The 24373-nt window shown below is 45.7% G+C and overlaps 1 protein-coding gene across 3 annotated transcripts in view; it reads left to right on the forward strand.

The window, feature by feature from the left end:
* Positions 1-24373, forward strand: part of PTCH1 (patched 1) — a 154781-nt gene that overhangs the window by 90017 nt on the left and 40391 nt on the right. For 2 of the 3 annotated variants that reach the window (XM_069625703.1, XM_069625702.1), the window contains exons 3-13: positions 1417-1606; positions 3060-3129; positions 3327-3418; positions 5165-5366; positions 5627-5748; positions 6729-6876; positions 8775-8906; positions 9112-9267; positions 9986-10084; positions 10937-11062; positions 23329-23447. In XM_069625703.1, coding sequence (XP_069481804.1) covers positions 1417-1606; positions 3060-3129; positions 3327-3418; positions 5165-5366; positions 5627-5748; positions 6729-6876; positions 8775-8906; positions 9112-9267; positions 9986-10084; positions 10937-11062; positions 23329-23447 — 1456 coding nt within the window. Of the gene's footprint in view, positions 1-1416; positions 1607-3059; positions 3130-3326; positions 3419-5164; positions 5367-5626; positions 5749-6728; positions 6877-8774; positions 8907-9111; positions 9268-9985; positions 10085-10936; positions 11063-19510; positions 19648-23328; positions 23448-24373 lie in introns of those variants that run through there. The other variant, XM_069625704.1, reaches the window with a different exon arrangement.

Below are 24373 nucleotides of genomic sequence, written 5' to 3' on the forward strand. Positions count from 1 at the left end.
TTATATTGGCTGCTCGAGAAGCAAAACTCTAATCGGAAGCCTTGTACTGTTTCCATACCCAGGAGTCTCCTTATACCTCACGCCACTTGTGTAAACACTGCGCTATTCTCCCACCCGCCCCCCACAGGTGGGATGTTTGCGCCTAGCATGCACTCTCGCATTACAGTCCAAGCGCTTACCTGTTACTGTGCTGTGTTGCCCCTGGACCTCCAGCCTCTGCCTCTACCACTCGATGGAAAGAAGGGGTTGACGTGGTGGTTCTCCTGCTCCCTTCATTGTGCTGTTTCCGGAGGGCCTCCATGATGCATATAGACTGGCCGAGCGGCCCCTGCCAGCCCTGTCAATGTTGCTACCAAAGATCTTTTTCAAGGAGGCCTGCGCCTTGTCTAGTGTGGCATAGTTATTCACGAACTTGGCCATGTCCTTGATGAAAGGCTCTTCAAATAACTTCCCCCTTAGCTGCTGCCGCTGCTTCTGAATAGGTCAGCTCACCTAGCTTGGAGTCAATTTTCACTGGGATAATGAGAGCCTCCGGGTCTGGACATAAAACCAAAGGAAAATGAGGATCATTCAATCGATGGTTGGTGATCTTCAGATCTAAGGGTATTGTTAATATAGCCTAAATATATTCGTACTGGATTAATTGGTCCTGCAACTGGGTTTAGGTCATTAGGAATTACAACACTGTGCTGTAAAGACTATTTCAGTACATTTGTAAATATCTAACTTGTTGGCCTGTCTGTGTGGATCCAGTGCCTGTAGAGGCAATTTGACAAACCACTACATGTTAGCTGCAGTATAACAGCTTAGCAAGGTTTTGGGGATTTTTTTAAACTTGTAGGACTGTCTTGGTGTAGCCTCCCACTACATATTTAATCACAGGATGCCCTCTAGTTTCTGAGGGAAAGCAAGTTTTGTTTACTGAAAAGGAAGGGTTAAATTTACATTTGACAGCCTACTCCATAGCTCTGATTTCCTGGGAGATGTCTTTCGCTTGTCCTACCTTGACAGATTGTGTACAGCAAGTTTTCAAGGCCTTCGCTGAATAAAGTTCACTAATCTTAAGGTGTATTTTGGCCACGCTGGCTTGTCAATGTTGTGAGATGTTTAATAAATCGATTTGTCATCATGCTGACAACAGAGGGAAGTTGGTGTATTGTGGGTCTTCACTGGATCGTCGAAAAAATACTTTGCAGGTCCACACTGGTGCCGGATGTAGCCTTTTGCAGAAAGAAAATGCATGCACTGCTAGCAGCTTCTGCATTACAGTATGTTCAGTTGGAATCTCTTTCTGGTCCGGTGTGAATTTGTTTGTGTGCTCATGAAACCCATCCTTTGAATGTTATTTAGCAATGTGGTACCCAGTGGAAACCAATTTATTATAATACCGTCTTTTTTTTTTTTTTTTAATGTTAGTTGGTGGACGAGTGAGTCGGGAATTAAATTACACGCGCCAGAAGATTGGAGAAGAGGCCATGTTTAATCCCCAACTCATGATCCAGACACCTAGAGAAGATGGTGCTAATGTGCTCACGGCTGATGCGCTGCGGCAGCACCTCCAATCTGCACTGGATGCCAGCAGGGTCCAAGTCTACATGTACAACAGGTAAAGAAAGGCAATGTATGGACGTCTATGCACACTCCAATTGCAGCACGGTTGTAGGAAAACGCTGATTGTATTGGTTTAACAGTAGAATAGGGGGGAGCACAAGCTCTTACCAAGGATTCCTTGCACATGGAAGATGCAGTCCTGCTGTCGGTCACTGATATCTGATCCAAACGCCTATGGTGAGCCTTGGTTAAGGCCAGGTAGTTGTGATTGGACAGGGCTCAAAAAGGGAATCGAGTCCTATGTTGTTACATTGTTAATTTTGGAATGTAAACCAGGGCAGAAGAAAATGTTTTGTAGTACAATCACACGCTCCATTTGAACTTCGTAACCGTGTTGGTGGAAGCTTAATCCTGTAAAATATGAATGTATATTTCATATTGGCGCCCCAGCACTCCATTTTATCTTCTGGTGAATCAGCTGTGTTTCGGCAGCTGCTTGAAGTGGATTTTGGTGTGTACCCTTGGGATGGCTCAATACTGCACATCTTTCTCACCACCTTCATTGCTAGAGAACAATTATATTGACCGTGCAATTCGCTCTGCCACTTGCAGCCTCATGAGAAGCTGCAGTCATCGTGTTGGAAGTGGATGCTTCTTAATTCCAGGTATAGCCATGAAAGCTGTGCCAGGCTGGCCTTGGTCCCCTGTTGCCTGGCAGGGTAGCGTGTGGGATTTAGAACCCCTGCCCCCCTTCTCCCTGGCTCCTGCTTGAGTTTGGGCTTCTTCTGTAGAAGGGTAACGCGCCAGAATCCAAGGCATTGACTGCCCATGTGGCATCCTAGTATAGGGAAACGAAGGAGTTGCCCAAATGTAGGGTGGAACGCTCACCAGGAACATGGTGCTTTGGTCAATGGTCAGACAGTACACTAGGTAAGAGGATGGAATTCGTTGTGAACCCCCTCCCCCCGCCCATCCCTACATGGGCCCCTAAGTAGCTAGAAGGGGCACCGGGGTGTGCTGAGTGGCTGTATCACCCCCTACTCTGTGGGAAAAGTGACAACTCTCCCTCGATGGCCTTCTTCCCCACCCCCAGAGACTACTTGTGTGTGCCAATGCGGTGAGATTTGGTGGGATCTGGGAGAAAATGCATTGGGTTCTTTGGAAAAAGAGATGGGCGAGCGACCCCAAGGTTTTTTCATTTATTTATTTATCTTTATCTAAAAAGTAGCATATGATTGACCCACGAAATGCCACTCTTGTTCCCGTTCACTAGCTGTGACTAAATTCTCCCCGCAGCCTCTATATTGAACGCCTTCAGTGCGATTTTTGCAGACCAAAACATTTGCTTTGCAAAATGTTTTCTATGCAGCCCCGGTCTGCTTACTCCTTAGTTAAAAACGTCATGAGAGTAATTGGGGTGGGGCGCGGGGCGAAAGTAACTGTGTGACTTCATTAGTGGCTGTGTTTTTCTTTGGATGAACTTAATGCCTTTTTGTTTCATGTTTTAGACAATGGAAATTGGAACAGTTATGCTATAAATCGGGAGAACTGATCACAGAAGCTGGCTATGTAAACCACGTACGTATGCTAACTTATACATGTGTATGCTCTTATTTGTGCCTTTGCTTGGGTGTCCTTTAAGTTTTGGGTTCTACTCTTCTAAAATTCCCCTCTGTGCAGGTTCTTTTTATAATGCCCTTTGCTGCTTGTTTTGACACTTATTGCGTCAGCCGAGACATCCAGTTTTTAATTTCTTTATTTTTTTGTTTTTTTAGATTATTGAATCTCTTTATCCGTGTTTGGTTATCACACCTTTGGACTGTTTCTGGGAGGGAGCTAAACTACAAACGGGCACAGCGTATCTCCCGTAAGTGACCGCCTTCCTTTATTGATCGTAGGGGCTGCCTGCTATTCCCAGCAAGTCCTGTGGGGGGAAATGTCTGGAGCTTTTAATGTGACCTCGAATCGCTAATTGCCTAACATTTCCATGAATTCCTCCAAGGCCGCAATTTCACCCTTAAATTTTGCACACACACAAATAAATTGCATATATTGACTCCTTTAGTTTTCATCGCACTTATTTTATCAAAGAACGGTTGGTGTCTGGTGTCGAATCTGCTTACTCGTGGAGTGTATTTCTGTAGTGTTGCTGCAGATTATTGTTCCCGTTTTGTTAATCAACTCCTACTCCAGTGGGTGAAAATGCATTTTAAAACCTAAAACGAGAAAGGCCCAGCCTTTTCCTGTCCATTGCTAGTGCTTTAAAGGAGTGGTAGAGGTAACCCAATTGATGCCTGGTGTTCAGGGTTTAAAATTTGTTGGGGAGCGATTAGGTCCAGCTATTTTCCTAGAGAAGCACGAGTAGGGCTAGCAATTAGTTTCTGCTGGTTTCCTAGAGGACCCTAGTTGGTTGACACCAACAGCTTGCATAAATTACTCTTCACTCCTGGGCCAACTGCTGATATACAAGCATGCCCATGTGACATTGCATGCAAAAAACCTCCAGGTGACCTTTGTATTCATTATAGATGACCCATTGATGCTTTCTAGTTCTAGTTCGCTCTCACGTGGAAGTCGTGGCTCCTGCTTACAGGATGATGCCGGATTCCAAGGAGATGCTTTTCGCTACTCCTAATCAAATCTTTATTTTCGACCCTTGTAATATGTGCGGTGGATCTGCCGCGCTGTTAGTATGTTCTGGTGGAGGGATATCTGTAGTAGAGCTGCTGATCAAATTGGTGGGTTTCCCATAGCTAGTCTGAGAGTGTGCTAGATGCATATTGACACTCTTTCCTCCCCCCACCCCCCCACCTCCAAAATGATTTGGCGTAATGTATGCCCAAAAATAGCGATTCCTACTTCAGCTTGGTAAAAAAAAAAAAAGGCCCATTATTGGTTTGTCACTGGATTTACCCTTCACCCACCCAAGTATGCCAATGGAATGATGTTTGGATGTCTTCCAGAGCAGTTTAATTTCACAATTCAAGTTTTCGTCCTCCGGGTGATTGCACAATGCAACTTTTTCTTATTTGGACGAACCCAGTGTGATGACACGTGCACCTCTCCGCTTCTCTGAAAATCCACCTCCACGTATCCCACCGGCATCTGCCTTGGCGATGATTTTCTTCAGTTATCCAGTGCGCGTGTGCGCCCCCGTGTGTTTGAATGCTTGCGCCATTGGCTCCCGTCCTCGTTGGTGGGACAGTGAAGGAGGCGGAGCCGCTCTATTGTGTATACAGGCTGATGAACTGTTGCGCCTTCTGCTGCTTTACACTTAAGATTGTAGAAAGTCTCCCACTGCTTGAAGCTACTGCATGAAAGCTTTCTTATTATCTGGCATGACGGTGATGGAGCCAACCCCAGAGCAGAACATGTGCATACGCAGTGGATAACTTGAACCATCTAGATGGTCTGTGAGTTCATTGGGGTTGAAGTAAAGTTCTCCTTATTGCCAGCTCCGAGACCACCCAATGCTTGCGTGCTGTGCTGCAAAGGTTTTGCAAACGAATGAACTTAGCCTTTGGAGGCCACTGTTGAGGCATATGCTGAACAGAGTTTGCAATACATGTATCGCATGCATGTTTTAATACTCTTCTGCTAACTTGTTCTACAGAGGCAAGCATCTTCCCTTGCAGTGGACACAGTTTGACCCTTTGGAATTCCTCGAGGACTTAAAAAAAATATTCTATCAGACGGACAGCTGGGAGGAAATGCTGAACAAGGCTGAGGTCGGCCAGGGTTATATGGACCGGCCTTGCTTGAATCCCGCAGACCCCGAATGTCCGGTCACAGCCCCCAACAAAAACTCCACCAGAGTAAGCTGCCTTTACTTTGCCCACTTTCAGGAACTATGCTTTGCTGCGTCTGTTTGATAAGCTGATCATTTTTCTGAGCAATGTTTGAAATGGAGCACTGCTCTAAAACAAAATGGGATCGCAAGCTTCTTCATTCGTTCTCCCGACCTTCACTGGCCCACCTGTACCTTTCCTTTGTCTAATTGCCACCGCTCCCTGACCCCTTATTTCAATGCTAGCTTCATTTTGTTGATTGACATCCCTTCTTTCGTTTATCTTAGCCTCTTGACGTGGCACTTATTTTGAGCGGTGGATGCTACGGACTTTCGAAAAAGTACATGCGCTGGCAGGAAGAGTTGATTGTGGGTGGTACAGTCAAGCACAGCAATGGAACGCTTCTCAGGTAATTTGTTCTAAAGTTTCTTTTGTCAATTCGAGTGAATCTGTTCCATACTGTTTGGTAGGTGACCGTTGCTACTATGTTGCAGTGCTTTGTGGCAATAGCTGCTGGTCAGCGAGAGGCCTCTGTGGTTCTCTGCGTGGGCCTGTGTAACTCCAATATCCCTCACCATTGACGGTACTGACTAGGACTAAGCCGTGGGCCAGAAAGTGTGACGGGCGGGTGCGGCATTACGCAATGTATGGAGGCGTTCTAGAGTGGAGAGGGGGATTGTCATCTTGGTACCTTTTCTTTCTACCCAGATCATTCATGACTCTACACCCCCATCCCCTTCACGTTCTCCCTCCCCACCTCACCAATTTTCCTACTTTCAAGTGTGGTCGTATAAAACCTTAAAGGTACCCGTTTGTTGGCATTACGTGTTAACTGCAGGGCTGAAGTGCTAAGAGAAGTATAGCTTGGTGGTAAGTTTACATTCCATACTGTTGGTTAACAAGCTCTTCTGTTATTGGGGACATATTGGATTGGAGAAGCCCAACTGAAAGAGCCACCATTGATGAGGGTTGTGAATATGCAGCTCATCTGCAAGACAGGATTTCATAACATGGGAGGCGGTTATCCAGTAAGCTTCCCTAACCATCCTTTTGTGTACTTTACGGGTCCCAGTCGGAGTGTCAAGTCTGGGGGCTTGCAATGGTAGACTAGCATTTGTGCATGGCCCAGTGACTACAGATCTGCTTATACTATCTGTTTTGACCGTTTTGTAGTCAAGACCGGAAATTGTCAATGTCTTCCTGTGATGCCATAGAGTGCCTGGATGTGACACTATTTGTGTATGGCAACATTTGGGGTCTTAGGTTAACCTTTTAAAGTACGTCTTTCAGCATGTAGTTTTGAGTCGTGCTGTTCTTATGAGCAGCAATGAAAATCCCTTCCTTCTCGTGTTAATTTGTGTTTTTCTCTCGTCTCCTGGTCTGTTGCAGCGCCCAAGCTTTGCAGACCATGTTCCAGTTAATGACTCCCAAGCAAATGTACGAGCACTTCAAGGGATATGAGGACGTTGTGAACATCAACTGGAATGAGGACAAGGCTGCTGCTATTCTTGAGGCCTGGCAGAGGATGTATGTTGAGGTAACTTTAGCTTGTTTTTTGTGAGCGCGTGCTCGCTTTGAAAGGTAGCCGGCCGCTTGTGTTGTCTGCTTTTGAAGAAAATGGTGGATGTTTGTATTACTCCAGGGAAATCCTCTATCTAGATTTGATTCACTTGCCCATCAAACCCAGAAAAGGCGTGTTTTTGCAGATGGGCTCCTTATCCACCCCCTTTTTAACCTATATTTTTTGTCTCCTGACCCGCTTACTTGTACACTGCCTAATCCTATTGGTTGGTCACTTATTGTGTGGCCCACAAACGGCATGATGCTGTTTTATAGCTTTTTTATTTTTTGTGTTCGGTTAAGTCATCCAACATTAAAGTGTAACCACACTAACCCGTGACATGGCAAGATAACAGCTCTGTCCCTCTCGTCGCCCCCTCCCCATCTACTGTCTGATCCAAATGTGACGCTACGTCCTGCTGCTCCTTGCCTACCGCTTCAGAAACCCGTAGTTTGCTCCACTCGTGCCTCTAGCAGGCGAGGGCCCCCGGGTTAGTGTAGAGTGATCATTTAGATCCTAGTGTTTTATAGTGGGGTTGTGAAAGATTTTCTAGTAAAATAATATACTGGCCCTTTGGGTAAGATCCTGTGATAGGCAGGTATATATGTAGGCGGTGTCGCATGCTCTCACAGTTTACACCGTTGGATGTAGTATTTATGTTCATTGACGCTGATGCGTTTTGGGTATTTATTGTATTTCAAGCCTAACTTTAGGGCTACTTGGATTACCTGCACTTGGATCGCGTGACTATTCAATGTGCTTCTAATGTCATGATGTAATGAATTATCTTTGCATGTGTTCATCTGTTTAGTTTGGGAGGTGTATTAATCGTATCATACAAAACATAAAATATCTATAGGGAGGAATGAGGTGTATTGTATGTTTTTTTTTTTTTTGTATTTTTGGCGATGGTGAAACGCTGTTTGTTTGGCCTCTTGCGTGTCCATGGATGGGTTTCTTATCCTTTCGACCATACATGCTGTTTTCTTGGCGGGAGGTATTGATTTCATGCATGACCTTTGCATGTTATTAAACTGCAGATGCTGCAGGGGAGCAATTATATTTTTCCGCAGATCCCACTTGCAGCCCTTGTAGGAGAAGGCAATACGGTTTTCTGAGAAGTTGGAATGCCAGTGTACCCAGTGCTCTAGTACAGAGCCAGTGTAACTTGTAGCGGGGTGGTGGGGGGAATAGTTTCTGGAAAGCATTAGTAAGGCCTCGAATCCGTTCACAGCTGCAGTCCCATTGGTGATGTCATGTGACACTTTCTGGCCTTAGCGACCTCTGCCCCGCTGCTTGTGACCTTTCTGAACTCTCCAGTCAATTACAATCTGAGTACCCAGGGAAGTGCCTTAAAAGTTTTCTTGATGCATCTTGGGGGCCAGCTGATGGAACTGGTGTGCTTTATGGTAACATGGACAGTATAACGGCATCAAAGCGTGTTTCAACATTCCAAATGAGCGCGTGATTTGACCAGCATTTGTTGTGGTCTCTTAACTAGCTGTCACGAGTTCACATGCGTCCACATATGGGCGTGCTGGGGATAGGGGAGGAGCAAAAAACAATGAGGGCCGGGGGAGGGGAGGGGAATGGGGAGGGATTGTGAAGGCAGGGTGCAAAATGTGTACTCTCCACTATCTAGTGCCATTTGGCTCTTTGCGAGTACGAAATGGGGTGCTGTGTGCATGTACAGAATTAAGGCGGCAAGTGACTTTTTGATGGCTGGCAAGTAACTTGCAACTCCAATTGTTGCCCCCTGTTGAAGGTATTTCTGTTTTAAGATGTACTCCCTTCCTGGGTTGAGCTCCAAGGAGGCGTGGGGGGTGGATACATGCTAGGTGTTTGTCAAATAAATGTGTTTATTTTTCTTGTAGGTTGTTCATCAAAGTGTAGCAGCAAACTCTACTCAGAAGGTGGTTTCCTTCACCACGACTACTTTGGACGACATCCTCAAATCGTTTTCTGATATTAGTGTCATCCGAGTGGCCAGCGGCTACTTATTGATGGTGAGATGTGTTTCTTTTGAAATGTTCCACCTCTGTAGATTACAGATGGGAGGGACTTCATTTTTCTTTTATCCTAAAGACCTACCTATTGTACTTGTATAGCAAACTAATTTTAAGAAATGTTAGTTTATGGGGATTTGGATGGGTTTGGCGGAGTTGGAACCTTGTAACAACTTACACTTGTGTTTCTTTTCTCTGTCTGTAGCTTGCCTATGCTTGTTTAACCATGCTGCGGTGGGACTGCGCCAAGTCCCAGGGTGCCGTGGGGCTTGCAGGAGTGCTGTTGGTTGCGCTCTCAGTGGCTGCAGGATTGGGCCTGTGTTCATTGATTGGAATTTCCTTTAACGCTGCCACTACTCAGGTACTGGGGCTATGCGCGAAGAGGTAGAATCGCGAGTACGTTTTTCCAATTGAAAACAAGATTTTCTCTGCATGTTTGAGCATTCTTGTATATCGAGATATCCATTTTGGCTGGGGTAAATCGCTGGAAGATGAAATACCTGGTTCTCATTGAGCAGTGGTTTAGTTTTGGCAGTCTGTACACCATGTGTTCTGCCGTTCCACATAAACTGTGCCCACACTGAAAAAGATTCGAAAACAGACCTCCGACACTGTTGTTGCACCTTTGTTTGCTGGGATTGGAAAGCACATGACACAACTACTGGGCTTTCTCAAATCAATGAGATAAGTTTAAGTACGGTCATTGACTCCTATATGGGGGGGTTTGACTCTAGGCCTCCAACCTGTTCCATGGATTCTTACTAGACTTTGAGGTTGGCTTATTTCAAACCTGGTAGCAGTCAGAGTTGGAAAGTGTATGTCCCTGGACGTTTATGAGACTTTTCTCGGTTAACAGTCTACATTGTACTACATTGTATATTGCAAAAGTTGAAATTGGGGTAATGTAGTCTGCAGACTCCACCAAAATTCCACTTGCTGCTGTTCTCCTCGCCTTCCCCCACGGATATTGTCCATTTTGTCATTGTTGAGGTGCTGCGCAACTGTAGTCCATTAGTAAGGCACTGAATTGGGATTCTTGTGGAGGAATATCTTTCTGACTTTGCTGCTTGTTCTTCTAGGTGTTGCCGTTCCTTGCGCTTGGCGTTGGTGTGGACGACGTTTTCCTTCTGGCACATGCATTCAGTGAGACTGGGCAGAATAAAAGAATTCCATTTGAGGTGATTTTTGGGCCCACTCTTGGATTACACGCCATGCACTGGAAATCTGAGTCAGGCTATCCCTGTTTGATGCACTTCACTTTAAATACGTTTTATTTTAATTAACGCACCGGCGTGCCAATGTTTTATTGCTAAATGAAAGTCTTGCGTGAAATTAGCTCAACGTTCCTTCAGAGCTTCACATTGTTAACGTGCCTTTTTTGTCTTTAGTAATTTTCGGATGTTATTGTAGTTTGTGCATTGTTTTATTTCATGAGAATCTGTTTTGTGTTCTCCATACTCATGCCTTATTGCTAAGCATGCAGCCCCAGTGTCCTGCTGGCAGTCTGGTGTCCTGCCCTCCTGCCCCAGTCTTTCATCTTGGCGTCTCCCCGGGTGTGAAGTTTCATAGCTGAATGACAGATCTGTTTGAAAGCAACATGTACTTGCCTGCTTTTTGTTTTGTGCAAACAAGATCCGCCGCATGCCCCTTTGTAGACATAGCCGCCAGTTACTGCAATCTCCGCCAGCTTGTCTTTGTGAGCTTAGAATGAAATGGCAACAGCCCCATGGATTGAGCAAGAGTATTACTAGACTGAACAAAAGCCGAATCTCTGTGTGGTCCTGGGGTTTATTGCTTTACACTTTTTTTTTCTTTCTTTTTTTTCTTTGTGCTGATAAAGGATCTGACGATAATGCTAAACAGTGTTCTTTATTTTGTACTCTCTGGGATTCAACGTTTGCCGAGGTTTTATAATGGGACCGGTTCTAATTTACTTCTTTCTTTTCCTGCAATAGGAATTGATTGGATAAGATCCAACTGGCCCATTTTAAACAAAAAAAAATTGTGTTATGGATTTTTTTTCTTGCTAGGACCGGACTGGTGAATGTCTGAAGCGCACGGGGGCCAGTGTGGCCCTGACCTCCATCAGCAATGTCACTGCCTTCTTTATGGCGGCCCTTATCCCCATCCCAGCCCTCCGCGCCTTTTCGCTCCAAGTAAGTAAGGCCTTGCTCTCTCTATAGTGAGTTTGTCTTGTCTCTGCCTTTTTTTCTACGGGAACAAGGTGTGAAAGTCGTTACCTGTGGGATTGAAACTTGGCATCGTAAAATGATGATTGAATCGCACTGCTCTTTGTTGGACTAGTGTGTGGGCATTGGCCCTTCAGATCACTTTTCCGAGGGCACAGGTGGCTTTGGCCAGTGGTATTGGTGTTTTGGGGGGTGTGGGGGGGGTCCTGTGCCAGTGAATACACGTAGATCTAACCAGGTGGCATTGCAGCTGCTAGTTAACTGCTTAACGTTTAATATGTAAACTTATTTTTTTTGTTTTTTTTATTGTGTTGAGTCAATCAACTACGAGTAATCATACATACATGCAAAAGAGCACAAAAGAAAAGGGGAGTTACATGTTTTCTTGCCTTGCATCACTGAGGGTTCATTTCTACTGTGTTTATACTGCATGCTTATGCAGTTTATTCTTGTAAATGTTATTTCCACTAGCTATCCCTCCAATAATCTCCCATGACTGTACATTAAGTCGTTTTTTTAAAATGTATTAACGGAGAATATGACATATTGCAATCTGGAAATACTTTCTTGCTCTGTTACTCAGCTTCAGAAATGGCACTGATATAAAAAAAAAAAAATTAAAAAAAACAAAGCAGGCACCTTGTTTTATGGCTCGAGTATTTGTGGTTCCTAAATGGCACGGCGGCGGAGGAGGAGGGGGGGGGGGGACATAATTGTATCTCTTATCCTTTACTGTGTGGGTGAAGCATCGCATCGGAGGCCTTTTGCCTACCAACTACCATGTTCTTTTTATTCTCTTTTAACTTTCTCATTTAAAGTTGTGGGAGGCCTGCTGCGGTTCCGTTGGATGGTAGTGCTTGCGACTGCGTAGGATTGGCCCCTTCTGCCTGTAGGATAGATGATACCTGCACTTGACAGGTTCTACGTTCTGTCAGCTAATAATTGGCTTAAAAGATGCTCTTCTATTTTCCCCCTGGGGAGGAGAACTTTTTGCGGTGTAGTGCTTGGGCTACTTGACCTTTATTCATCCCGTGGAAAAGTTGAAAGCAGCAGTTATTCTGCCCTCGTCAACTCTTGGCACTTCTACCTATGAGTCGCCTGAAAGACTTGAGAAAGGTGATCTTGGCCACTGTAGATGAAAGGGAAGCTGAGCTCGACCAAGTAACACGTCCTGTATTTTGTCCAGTCTTGTACATCATGGCTTTGGCTCGAGTGATGATGTAACTCCTCATGGGCAAGCCTTCTCCAAAAGCCAACTGGCCTTTGTTCGTAGTGGACTTCAAGTAGGGCAAGTTCTAGGGTAGAAATAGTGAAGATGGTAGGTGGGCACAACTGGGCAATTTGAATAGTTAATGATACTGTCTCAATTAGTACAATAGCACACATTTCAAGGAGCTGACTAGTTGAGAAGGTCCAGTGGCATCTGGACTCAAATAACAAACAAATAAAACTGAGTAGGAAACCATGCAGTTAGCCAGTCGCTCACATACTGTGCCCCTTGAGTGGTTGCCATAGAATTGTGAAAAATTTAACGCAGGAAATATCACTTTCGCATAATTCTGAATAGCTGTAAACTAGGTTTTTCAAACCAAAGTCATGAAATTTTTTTAGTGCAAAAAGACGAATTTAATTTTCAACAGAGAGGGAGGCCAGCTGTTGCCTCAAAAAAGGGAGAGCTCTAGTTCCAATGCATTTCGGAGTGAGAAACCCCTTCATCGCGGTTGATCCCTACAGAATGTTCTAGTGATCAAGTTGGTTATAATTCACAAATTCAGCACAGTTAAAACATCACAATGTGTGCAAACAGTAGTGAAAATGTTAAAAAAAAAACAATGTGCAATCAAAGTAAAGAATGCCATACATACCGCGTTGTAAATACGCAGAGATGTGAGGAGAAGAAAAAATAAGCAAAAAGCTAAATGTGGTTACACTACTGTAGTACTTAAATCCACAAGCGTGCAGTGATCAACAAAATGGTGGGTACCTTAGTTTTGTGACCAGATGGTCAATTACTCAATACTCTCTTGTGAGAGAAATATGAGGGTGATGCTCCGTCAGTGCCACGCTCTAAAATCAAAAGAAAGGGGTACATCAGTGCATTTTGAAGTGCAAACCGTGGTTTGCACAGTGGGTTTGTACAATTAATGGAGGTTTACAGTAGACGCAGCGGCTTACCTGCTGCTTCTGCACAACAGGCTGTCGGGAGAACATCAAGAGTTGCTGTGGCGACTGATAGTTCGCCGAGGTACAGCACACCACCGTTTTAGGGTAGGCCACACTGCACTGCTAAAAGAAATGTGCGTACTTGTAACTTCAAAACCTTCAAATCTGGCTTGACTCTTGGTGAGGGAAAGGGGGGGGAGTTGGATGGGAGGCAGTCAGCAATTCCCAAAAGGCAAGCAAAGGTGCAGTGCCTCTCAAATGTGTTAAATGAGTGAAGTCCCATACAACCAAACACAGATTGTCAGCTAGGATTCACAACCCTGCTTGGAGGCGTCCCAACTCTTTTGCCAGGGGGTCACTGCAAGTTCAAACATACATATGATGAAGAATGGTAAAGTGGTGCTTTTTAAAAATAAAAAAAAAATTCTTTATATATATATTTTTTTAAATTTTTTTTTAGGTTTTCTTGTTTTAAGTTTTAGACAGTTAATATTTTGTTGGTGTGCTTACGTCTAGTGGGAGAGAGTTCAATCGCTTTTAGACCTATGCATGTACTGTTTTGTGTTCCTATGCAGTGGCTCGTCTCGGCCACTCCTCTCTCATCCACTTATGTAGATTACCACTCTGCCAATAGATTTACCATCTCCAGCCTCTTTCACGGAGAGATTTTAAGTAAGAATGTCGGTCTCTTTAACACGTCTTCGGGTGTTGATAAATGCGCACAGGTGTGGTTTTTACAGTGATTTTTTTTTTTTTGTTTTTTTTTCCCCGCTCTTCATAGAAGGGAGTGCGTGTCGATATCTGTAAAGTGCTGTTTTACTAATCTGGTGGCATGAATTTTAGACGGTGAAGGCCTTCAACAAGCATTTGAAACGCTGCCCTTTACTATTTTAAGAAACTGGGACAACTGAGAGGATTGACCATGAAGAATAAGTCTACGTGTGGTCCAAGCTCTGGTTCTAGATCTGTGTTCCAACGCTAGATCATAATTCCAAATTGTGGATTCTAGCAATGCAGTTTTATAAACCTCTGAGAGGAAAAGCAAACTATAAAATCTTGGGTAATGGTAACACTTACAGTCTCTCATCTCGGTGCATAGGACGGTGCTGTCTTTGTTGAGAGGGTTTGCCTTCTCCTAATGTTCTGTCCATTTAGGCCTGTGGAAAAAAGTACAAGGGACCTGACCTCACCCCATTATGCCCAGAGGCCACCCACATCCTGGCTTGGTCATTGCAGTCACAGTAAATCTAGGTTACCCAACTTCACCTCCTGTTAAACGCCCCCTCTGGGCAAGGAGGGTTGGGAATTGAAGGCCATCAAACAAATGGTGTTGGAATCTGGGTCATTGACCATTAGGACTGCTAATGCGTTGGTGATGCAAGCTTGCTATGATAGGGAGAGTTGGCATAAGATGAACCAGATCCTGGTTCAACTACCAGCTGACCATTGTCTAGGATAGGAATGTATCGGACAGTGCCATTGACCCTGCAATTGATGACGCATATCCTGGATTCAGACAGATGGCACAAAGGACCGTTCTCAAGAAGCAGGCGTGGATGAAAGCCACTCATTTCCGACCAAAAGTTCAGGCCCAGATTCTGGATATGTCTTTCTATTGGCAACATCTTCTTGGCAAGTTACTCGATTACCATTTCAAAGGGAATAAAGTCAGACACAGATGGATCAAGGGACATAAGCTCCCCATCCACCCGTCAGCTCACAGGTGGCTATGCCTCCCGTCCCTCCACAGGCACACACTGGGCCTCTTTAAGGTATCGGAATTCTTCCAAGTGCACCGCCCATAAAGGGCACCAAGGAGCTTGGCAGTCTCTGCCCCAAGGTTGAAACAAGCCGCACTCATTTATGATCCAACTTCCAAACACCACCATGGTGGGCGGTCTGGTCATGCGGCGTGAAAGTCAATGGCATGCCATTACTTTAGACAGTTGGGTGCTGGACATAGTAACCAAGGGACATGCACTGGGGTTTCGCTGGAGGCCCTTCAATCCCCTAGATTGATAGCATGTGCAATTACCACTTGCAAAAGCTGGCACAGCTCTTGCAAAAAGGGGCAGTGGAAAAAAAAGGCGGCACAAGTGGAAAGGGATGCTACTCCTGCTATTTTCTTGTAAGGAAAACATAACTGAAAATGGGGCCCTATCCTAAACTTGTGCCACCTCAACAACTATATCAAGCACCTAACTTTCAAGATGCCCACATTGCAGCAGGTCATTCTACGGGGGTGAAAGGTGGCTTCTTGGAATGATCTACCTGGAGGGTGCCTACTTCCCCATCCATCGAGATCTCCAATGTTAACTCAAGTTCACAATGGGCAAATAACACTAGCAGTTATGTAAACAAGAGTTTGGGGCTTGGATCTGCACCAAGATTTTTTTTCACAATGCTTAGCTCTGGTGGCAATGGACCCGAGGGTAGGTGTAGAGGTATACGCTTATCTGGACCACTGGTTGCACAGCAGTGTTCAGCAAGTGTTCAGTCCCTCATGATTGTAGGGTTCTCTATCAACCTGGAAAAGTCAGCACTTGCACTAGGTCAGATGGTCTGGCTCCTGGGGTAGATTTTGATAGAACCGTCCGGCTGGTGAGACCGTTGGTCAAAAGGAGTTCAGCTCTCACAGCCCTGGGGAAACTGTTCTCATCCAGGCGAACCTGCATGGTGCGGAATAGGAATGCCTCCAGGGCATGATGTCTTGTTGATATTGTTTGACCCTTTATTTTTATTCTATTTTTATTTATTGGTCTATTCTTATTTATTGTTCGCTTGTTGGGTGCTTACACAGGAAGTGAATACTGTTTCAAAGCGCCCACAGGGCAACAGGGAGAGTACAAGGGGATGAGAAACAGTTTAAATACATAAACAAAAAAAATATTAAATGCAGTGGGTGGGGGATGACGAACCTACTTTGCCTTGTGAGTGTTCAGAATGAACAAGTGCATAAAGGAGGGGGAGTGGGCTAGGTGCTGGGGTGCTCATATGTGAGCAACAGGTGCAATGTAAGGCAAGTGTGAGCCTCCAGGGTGAGCTGAAGCAAGTGCTGGGGATGGACAGAAGATGGGGTGATTTGGTGTGGGGGTCCGGGTCCTGAGGATGCAAAAGGACCCTGAACACCAAACCAGCAACTGTGAGATTAGCAGAGGAGCGACGGAAGGAAGGAGGGCATAAAGAGGAAAGTCTTGAGGAGCATCCAGGATTTAAGAAAGTCCTGCTCACGATGAAGAGGGTGGGGGAGAGGCTATTTCAAAGAAGGGAGCCGGCTGAGGAAAGCAATCTGCCTCCTGCCCTTGGTTTAGCAAAACGCTTTACACAGTTGGTGCCAAAGGAGCGCAAAGCTCTAGAGGGGGGTATATTTAATAAGGGGGAGTTGCAGGTAGTGTCGTCCCAGGCCCCAGACAAACTTGTGGATGATGGAGGGATGTGAATTTAATGTGTGAAGCAACCAAGACCAGTGCACACTTTTTGGGGCAGGAGAGATGCGGTCCCTGGGCTTGGGGACCAAGGAGAAGTGTTGCTGCCCTATTTTGGATTAGCTAGAGGGGTCGCAGAGTGGAAGAAGTTAGATTCAGGAGGAGGCTATTGCAATAGTCCAGTCTAGAGAGAACCAGGGCTCGAGTAACATTGAGCTTCTGGGGAAGGTGAGAAAAGGTAGAATTTATTTGAGAAGGAAGAGCTGAAAGTGAGACTTCTTGGCAATGTCCTGAGTGTGAGGAAGGAAGGAGAAAGAGGAGTCGAAGATGACTCCAAGGTTTCTGGCTTCAGAAGAGGGAGCCGGGGGAGAGCGTATGGAAGAAGGCCAGAGTGAAGGGAAGAAGTCTGGAGAAGGGGTCCCAATGGGACGGATCTCCGTTTGCTGGAATTGAGGCAGAGATCATTGGAAGTGCAACAGGCCTGGGTGGTAGAAAGCCAGTCGGGATGATGGAAGGTGCAAGAGGGTCAACAGGAAGAAGAGTTGTGCGTCGTCAGCATGACACTGTTAGTTGGGTGAGAAGGAATAGATGAGTGGCAGCTGAGTAAGGTAGGTGTTAAAGATCCATGGTGAAAGAATAGAGCCCTGTTGGGACACCACCGGTGGAGAAAGAAGTAAGGCCGGAGAAGGTGCCCAGGATGACTTTGGAGGAGCAATAAGTTAGGAACGAGGTCAGCCAGTCTAGTGCCCGCTCCGTGATAACTAGGGTGTCGTGGAGTCTTTGTATGAGGATGGAGTGGTTGACCATGTGAAATGCAGAGGAATGCAGTTAAAGAATGAGTTAAATACAGGAGGAGGTGGACTCTCGATGGGCACAATCGGTCACGGGATCATGGGATGCCTGCCTTGAATAGAGTCCACACTTCTCAGAATTCCCTGCGTTGATGGACCGACAGCAGCAACCTGCTTAAGGTAATATGCTCCATGTCTACTTTCGCCCTTAGGACTAGCATGGTGAGGGTTACACCTGAATCCTTTCCAAGTGAAGGGCCTATGGCTGGAGGCAATGTCCAAACTTCACACTGCTATACTGGAATTGAGAGCAGTTCGATGGGCCCTGAAGTCTATCGAGCTAGTCCTAAAGGGATGCTCTGTGACCATGCAAACAGACAACACGTCATCCATGTACCACATGAGCAAGCAGGGTGGGTACCAGGTTGACCGTGCCATCGATGGAGGCGCCGCGCATATGGGAATGGACTCTAAATAAGATATTAATCGAGGCAGAGCCCCTTCTAGGAAAAGACAATATGCTTGCGGATCACTTCAGCAGAGAAGATGGTGACCCAAGAGTAGGAGTTGGATGACGAATGAGTACAGCAGGCATTCAAAGCTTGGAAGTACCACCCAGGGATCTCTTTACCTCCAAGACCAAGTGCCAATACTTTAATTGCCGGTTCTGGGAGCCAGAATTGCTGGGCGACGGTTTGCTAGTTCCACTGACAGGAACATTCCTGTACACTTTCCCACCTGGCCATCTGGTGCCCATGGTGATCTGGCTGATTCAGTGGCAACCCTGAATGATGATACTCATAGTGCCTGCATGGGCAAGCCAGATATGCCCATCTTGCCGTCTTTGTCAGTAGCAGCAGCCCTTAGTCTCAAAGCATAGCTGGCAGGAGAGTGGGAAGGGCTGATATATAATTACAACCCAGGGTCGCTCCCGCTCCTATGTGGCTTCTTAACAGTGCAAATATGGACATTTAAGCTTGCCAGATGAACGCCTGTCGATCCTGCAGGCGGCAAGGGCACCAACCACACGTATGATGTGCCCCAAATTGAAGCGGTTTACCTGCTGTTTTTGAGGCAGGATGCTCTTGAACCCTAATGGCTGGGGAAGAGTTGCAGCTACTGGTGTACTTCGGAGCTGGCTACAACTGGCGTCTCGCAAGCGTCTGTCGGGGTTCATCTTTCTGCAATTGCCTTTTACGCTAAAGGGTCCCAGGTGTCCTTGTTTCTCAACCCCAAAGTCAAGGCTTTCCGGAAAGGACACTTGCGATCGTTCCCTCCACACAGTATACCATGCAGGTGTGGAAGCTCAACCCTGTATTGAGGGCTTTGAAACCTCCATATGAGCCTGTGCACAAACCGGGCAAAGTGCCTCTTGAATAGTTGCCTTCCTAATAGTCATCAGTCAGCTTGGCAAATTGGGGAACACCAGGCTCTTTCTGTGTAATGCAACCCTAATACTGTGTTGCATAAGGACATGAGGGTGCGGGAGTTATTAATCTGCACCCTAAATTCCTACAAACTGGATCCTAAATTTCTCCGTTTCTGAGGTATCTCTGGGTGACTAAATCTCCAACTTTCTTAGGAACACGTGCCACTCCAGCAGTGCGATCCTCTATTCACTGGATGTCGTTTTGAAATTCTACGTTCAACGCTCCCTTCCCTTTTTAGAAATTCAGACCAACTGTAGGCCAAGTTGAAAGATCATATTGTCATTGCATGATGGGTCGCAGAATAGCCAGTCTGGTGACTGTGCACTCAAAATCTCTGATGTGCGGCAACGTCTGAGCAGCCTCTCCCTCTGTTCCCTGCAGTATTTCTGCATGCCCATCATGCATTTTGTATGTGGATATGTTGGGGATGACCAAGACCATACCTCATGGACTTGTTGGGGTGCGGGGGGGGGGGCGTAAAATGCCATAATCGTGGTGTTAGTCCTTTGTACTCTATTCAAGCCTGTGAATTTATGAAAAATCATATGCTGGAGAAGAATTAGTTACTTAACTGTAACTAGTTCTCCGCGTTTGTATCTTTCATAGGTGCACATGCGTCACCTGTTGAGACTGCAGCTGCCTGATCATGGAGTCGCGCGACTGAGATTTCGAATCTGAAGAGGACTGCTCTGGGTGGAGCGAAAGCCTAGCGGAGACCAACAGCTAACATGAGGTGGAGAGACTAGAAGTGAAAGGCATGTTCTCTATGGCTGCATGTAGGCAATGTGTTTCTGTGGTATTTCTTATGTGCCAGGGTATTCTAGTCTGAAGGGAAACATTTCAGCATGCGACGGGCAATTCATTTTTTTCCTCCAACGGGTTAACGATTGTAATTGTTTATTTATAACGTGCATTAATACCCAGAGGTTTCTAAGCGCAGACCCGGGGATCGAACCTGTGGTGCACTGTCGTCTTGTTTCCAAGGCGAGAGTTGCCGCTGAGCTATCCTCCCGGGACCATCTGCAGGACACGACCTGTGCCCTGCATCTATGCTGCAGCCTGTATACCCTGCGCTATTGGTAAAATGTGTCCTACACAAATGCTAGAACATCAGTACCCTCCCTGTGGAAAACTGATGTTGCGTCCTTGCAGGAGGGCTAATAAAACTATATGCTGTGATCACAAAAGGGGGAAGAGTGTGGCCAGTCCATCGTGGGATCCTACTTTTAAAAAATAAATTCTCCCCTGCCCCTTCCTTGGGCAAGAAGGGGTCGAATTTGTTTTTACTTAGTCCCTAAAATGCCTTAAAATGGCTTTGCTACAGACCTCCAGGGAATGTTCATTTGAATTTGCGTAGGTTAGTTTAAAATTATTTTAAAATGCGTTTAACTCACGTAGTCCATCGGGCTATTGTATGGAGTGGTGCCTGTGAGCAGGGTGAAAAGTTAATGAGCAGAGCAACTTGCTGGACACGGCTCCCAATATGAAGTCACAACCTGCCGCGTAGGTCTTCATTAACTTTCATTAGTCGTTCCTTGTAGGATTTCAACTTTACAAAAACAACTGTTGCGCGGTGAGAAGCTTTGGGCAGGAAAAGGGTGGCTCTGAAGGAGAATTGCAGAGCGGCAGCTAGGTGGAGCTGCGGCTGACGGGCCTTCTCGGCTGCTCCTCGCCTGCGGCCCTGGCGCCCTGTGTGGTCTGCCAGGAATGGCAAGCGAGCGCATATACCTTGGGCAGGGCCCCAGCCGAGCAGCCTCGCTCACTTCTCCCTCGGAGACTCCAGCACAGACTTCCCATTCTTCTCGCACATCAGTCAGCAGCAGCCGCCAGTTTTACAAGCCGCGGCTCACTGATACCTTGCAGATGCCTCGGCCCCGACTCCCCAGAAAGGGAGAGCCGCACTGCTCCCTCCACCACCGACTGCCATGGCGCTGATCTGTAAAGATCAAGGCAAGTGGGCTGTCTGTGAGCAAGCCGCGCATGTCTGATGTGGGCAAGGCACACGTAAAAGGCCTTGGCTGTAGTGGGGTTTTTTGATCGTCAAGGTGCTTGCTATGCGTTTTTGGTTCGAGCCTTACTGTTATGTGAAACCCTGCAGTGGAGGGAGGTGACGTCCCTCCAACTCGCAAAATGCTCAATCCTTAACTTCATTAAACATGAAATGCTTCTAAATGGTGCTCAATACATTTTATTGCGGCAAGGTATTATATGTTCTGCTTTCATACTGTGCCAAATCGCCAGTATAGTAGTAATTACTATATTTACACACCCCTTTCCCATTTGTATGGCCTCTCGGCGCTTTGTGGTAGGAACGCCTTCGTTAATCTAAGTCCAGGATTGGGGGGGGGGAGGGTGGGAGAGAGGGGGGCATGAATTTGGCCAAGATTAGGAATTGGGGTGGGCTGGCTAGGTTCCGGTAAGCAGCCCAAGTGGGTGCTCAGGGGAGGTCACGACAGAGCACTAGTGCAAGTGACTCAATATGTGACCAGCTAGAATGAAAATTGTCATAGGTTAATGTATTCTAGTGGCAGGTGTTGAGGCAAGACTTGTGTAAGAGGCGCGAAGCCATTGCGTGTCCATCTAGACCAAAATGTGTCATAGTCGTAGCTGTATTCTAAAGGTTGTGGATGGATAGCCGTGCCTGCGGCAGATATCCACCGAAGAAGTGAGTTTATACATACCTTATGCTCAGATGGTGCTTTTCTTTGGTTTCGCTGTGCAATCCGATAGTCTGTGGTTAAAAAAAAAAAAGATAAGATACCCTCTTGTGCTCTTCTAGGCGCTATAGACCAGTTACCCTCAAAGTCCTCTAAGCACAAATGGACTGGCTATCTTATAATGTCTTCTAGACCTGGCAGACAGGCTGCCTTAAGATCTAGGGTCATAGTATTTTCTTGCACAATGGGCAGGCTGCCCTTAGTCTTACTCAAGATCTTCTAATGTCCTTAATAGCTTACCTTCAGGCATCATCTAGTGCAGTACCACGTACAATTGCTAACCATATTGTTGTGGTCGTTTTAATCTAGGTTTGTCAACAGTGGTGTACTGTACCCCCGCCAGGGGTACTCAGATGTTAGTGTGCTGGAGGAAAGATTGGCATGGGGAAGATGAGAGGATGGGAACGTGGGAAGTAGATGCCACCAGCATAGGGAAGGAGGGGATGCATCATACAATATGTTCCGATCACTTTGGTGCATGTCAGTGCTGTAAGGTGGACTATAGTTCTGCAACAGGGAGGAGGATATATCCTAAATTATTGTGTTCCCCTGACAGATTAGAAGAATTGCAAGTTGGCACACAAAGTAATGTTGGTTGCACGAGGGGCTTGATGCTGGCAATCCTGGACATTTGGTGGCGTATTTGGCCCAGCATCTCTGTACATTGACCTAGGGTCCAAAACCAGAATGTTAATTCTGTAACTGCCAAGCCTGAACCAAGAGTGACCTAGTGAAAAGTAGACTGTGTATAAAGGAAAATGTTGTTGGGAAGGGATTGGAGTGATCAAACTAGTATGGCAGAATTTGAAAAAGCCAGGCACCTTGTCAAAAAGGGTATTAAGAGGATCTTCCGTGGCATATATGTAGAATTAATTTGTTTCGTTTTGGCTATTAGATGGTGCTTCTACCTATAAACCAGCACTACTGCATTGGAATACATACAGGATGGGCCAATAGCTTGTGGGTGGTGTTTGGGGCTGTCAATTGATGGGTAAGAAGCCAGAACTTGTAAAACCTAGGACTATTGCCACCCAGCACCTCCCTCTACCCAAAACACACCCTCCTGAGATCTCTGAGCAAACTCTATACCACAAGGTTTGATATCGCTGCATGATGTAGATCCTGCCAGTGTTATTTCGGAGCAGGCAGAGTTAATGCCTTAAGATCAGTATTAAAGGAGCTCCTGGGGTAATAAAACATGTCTTGAAGTGTGCCTTCAGCCACTTCATTTATAAACTGTGTGTCCCTGCACCTGTTCCTTGCACTGAATTTCTGTAAAAAGCAGCATTAGCAACGGATGACTACTGTTGTATGCATATGTATTTTGACGTGTGGGTGTTGGGCATTTGCAGGGCACAGACATTATACCCCCAGGTACTTTCACCATGGTCCGGTAGTTTACATTTGCCAAGTAGTACCATTATGGCATTGCCTAGCAAAATGCCTATCCCTTTGCCTACATAAGAGCTAAAACGTTTGGCTTGGTCAATGTTGGTCTTAAAATTGCCATTCATGAAGCCCATTGGTAGCTTCGTCATGTAGTTTTGCCAAAGCTAAGGGGGCTCCTTACAGTGGTCCTACAGCAAGGTCTGTGGGAAGGCACTGGGCATAGCAAGAAACACGATGGTGGGTCAGAGCAAGAGTGTAATGTTCTTACTTGGAAAAAACATTTCACAAGTGTTTTTTTTTCCTTCTAATTCTTTACAGGCCGCGGTTGTTGTGGTCTTCAACTTTGCCATGGTCTTGCTCATCTTTCCAGCCATCCTTAGCATGGATCTCTACCGGCGCGAAGATTGCAGACTTGATATTTTCTGCTGCTTCACACGGTAAGGTTTTATTTTTGGCCTTTTTCACCATTCTCCATCAGCGTTTAATGCCTTATGCTTCGTGCCTGCATCATTTTTTGGATCAAAATCATTACCCAGGGCGGGTGTGTGCTGGAGGCCTCATGAATTTCCATAACACTTCTGAAATTAGCAAATGTGCCCAATGTTCTGTTTCAGAGTGAGCTTTTTTGGGAAGTGCAGAAGTTGTATTTCTCCTACATCTCATGATAAAACTTGATGCATTAAGTGTTTCCAGTGGGAATACCTTTGTCTTCTACATGTGTTACTTCTTTGTGCCATAATTAAAAGTATACTTTGTACAAGAGTGGTATTGTCTGGAGACTGTCTTAAACCACTATCACGACTTATTCGCCACAAAGAACACCCACCCCAGCCCACCTCACAGCATATGGGCCTCTGAAGCTTGTATTCTGGATCAGTCTGCTCTTCTGGACCCCAACCACCATTCTCTGAAAAACAATTTGTCAAGTGATAGCATGCCACCGTCTACACAATTTCTTCCCAACCCATGGTCTTGTTGATCACTAAAATGAAAATGAAACTCCACTTTAAATGGCAAAAACGTAGAGCGTGTGCTTAGAATTTTTTTGTTTGTCTTGAATGGGCCAAAGATTTAGGGTGTTTGGGGCGGGGGTGTTTTATCTTGTAGTGCTGCACAACTTAGCAGCAACTAATGAAGATCTCTGGCTTTGTGACTGCATATTCTAAACCACACTAAGCTATGCATCCTGATATTCTGTACCAGTCTTCCTCGAATCTACAATCTCTTGCCAGTCCTTCAGATGTTTAAAGTGACTGTCCACGATTTTGACTGAGGAATTGTACTTCTAAATTGTATGTTTTTTCAAAGCTTCGATGATAATAAACCAAAGCTCAACTGAGGGATATACACTTTCTGACGAGTG

Source organism: Ambystoma mexicanum, chromosome 6p (assembly GCF_040938575.1).
Source record: "Ambystoma mexicanum isolate Mex_15411 chromosome 6p, UKY_AmexF1_1, whole genome shotgun sequence".
NCBI lineage: Eukaryota > Metazoa > Chordata > Amphibia > Caudata > Ambystomatidae > Ambystoma > Ambystoma mexicanum.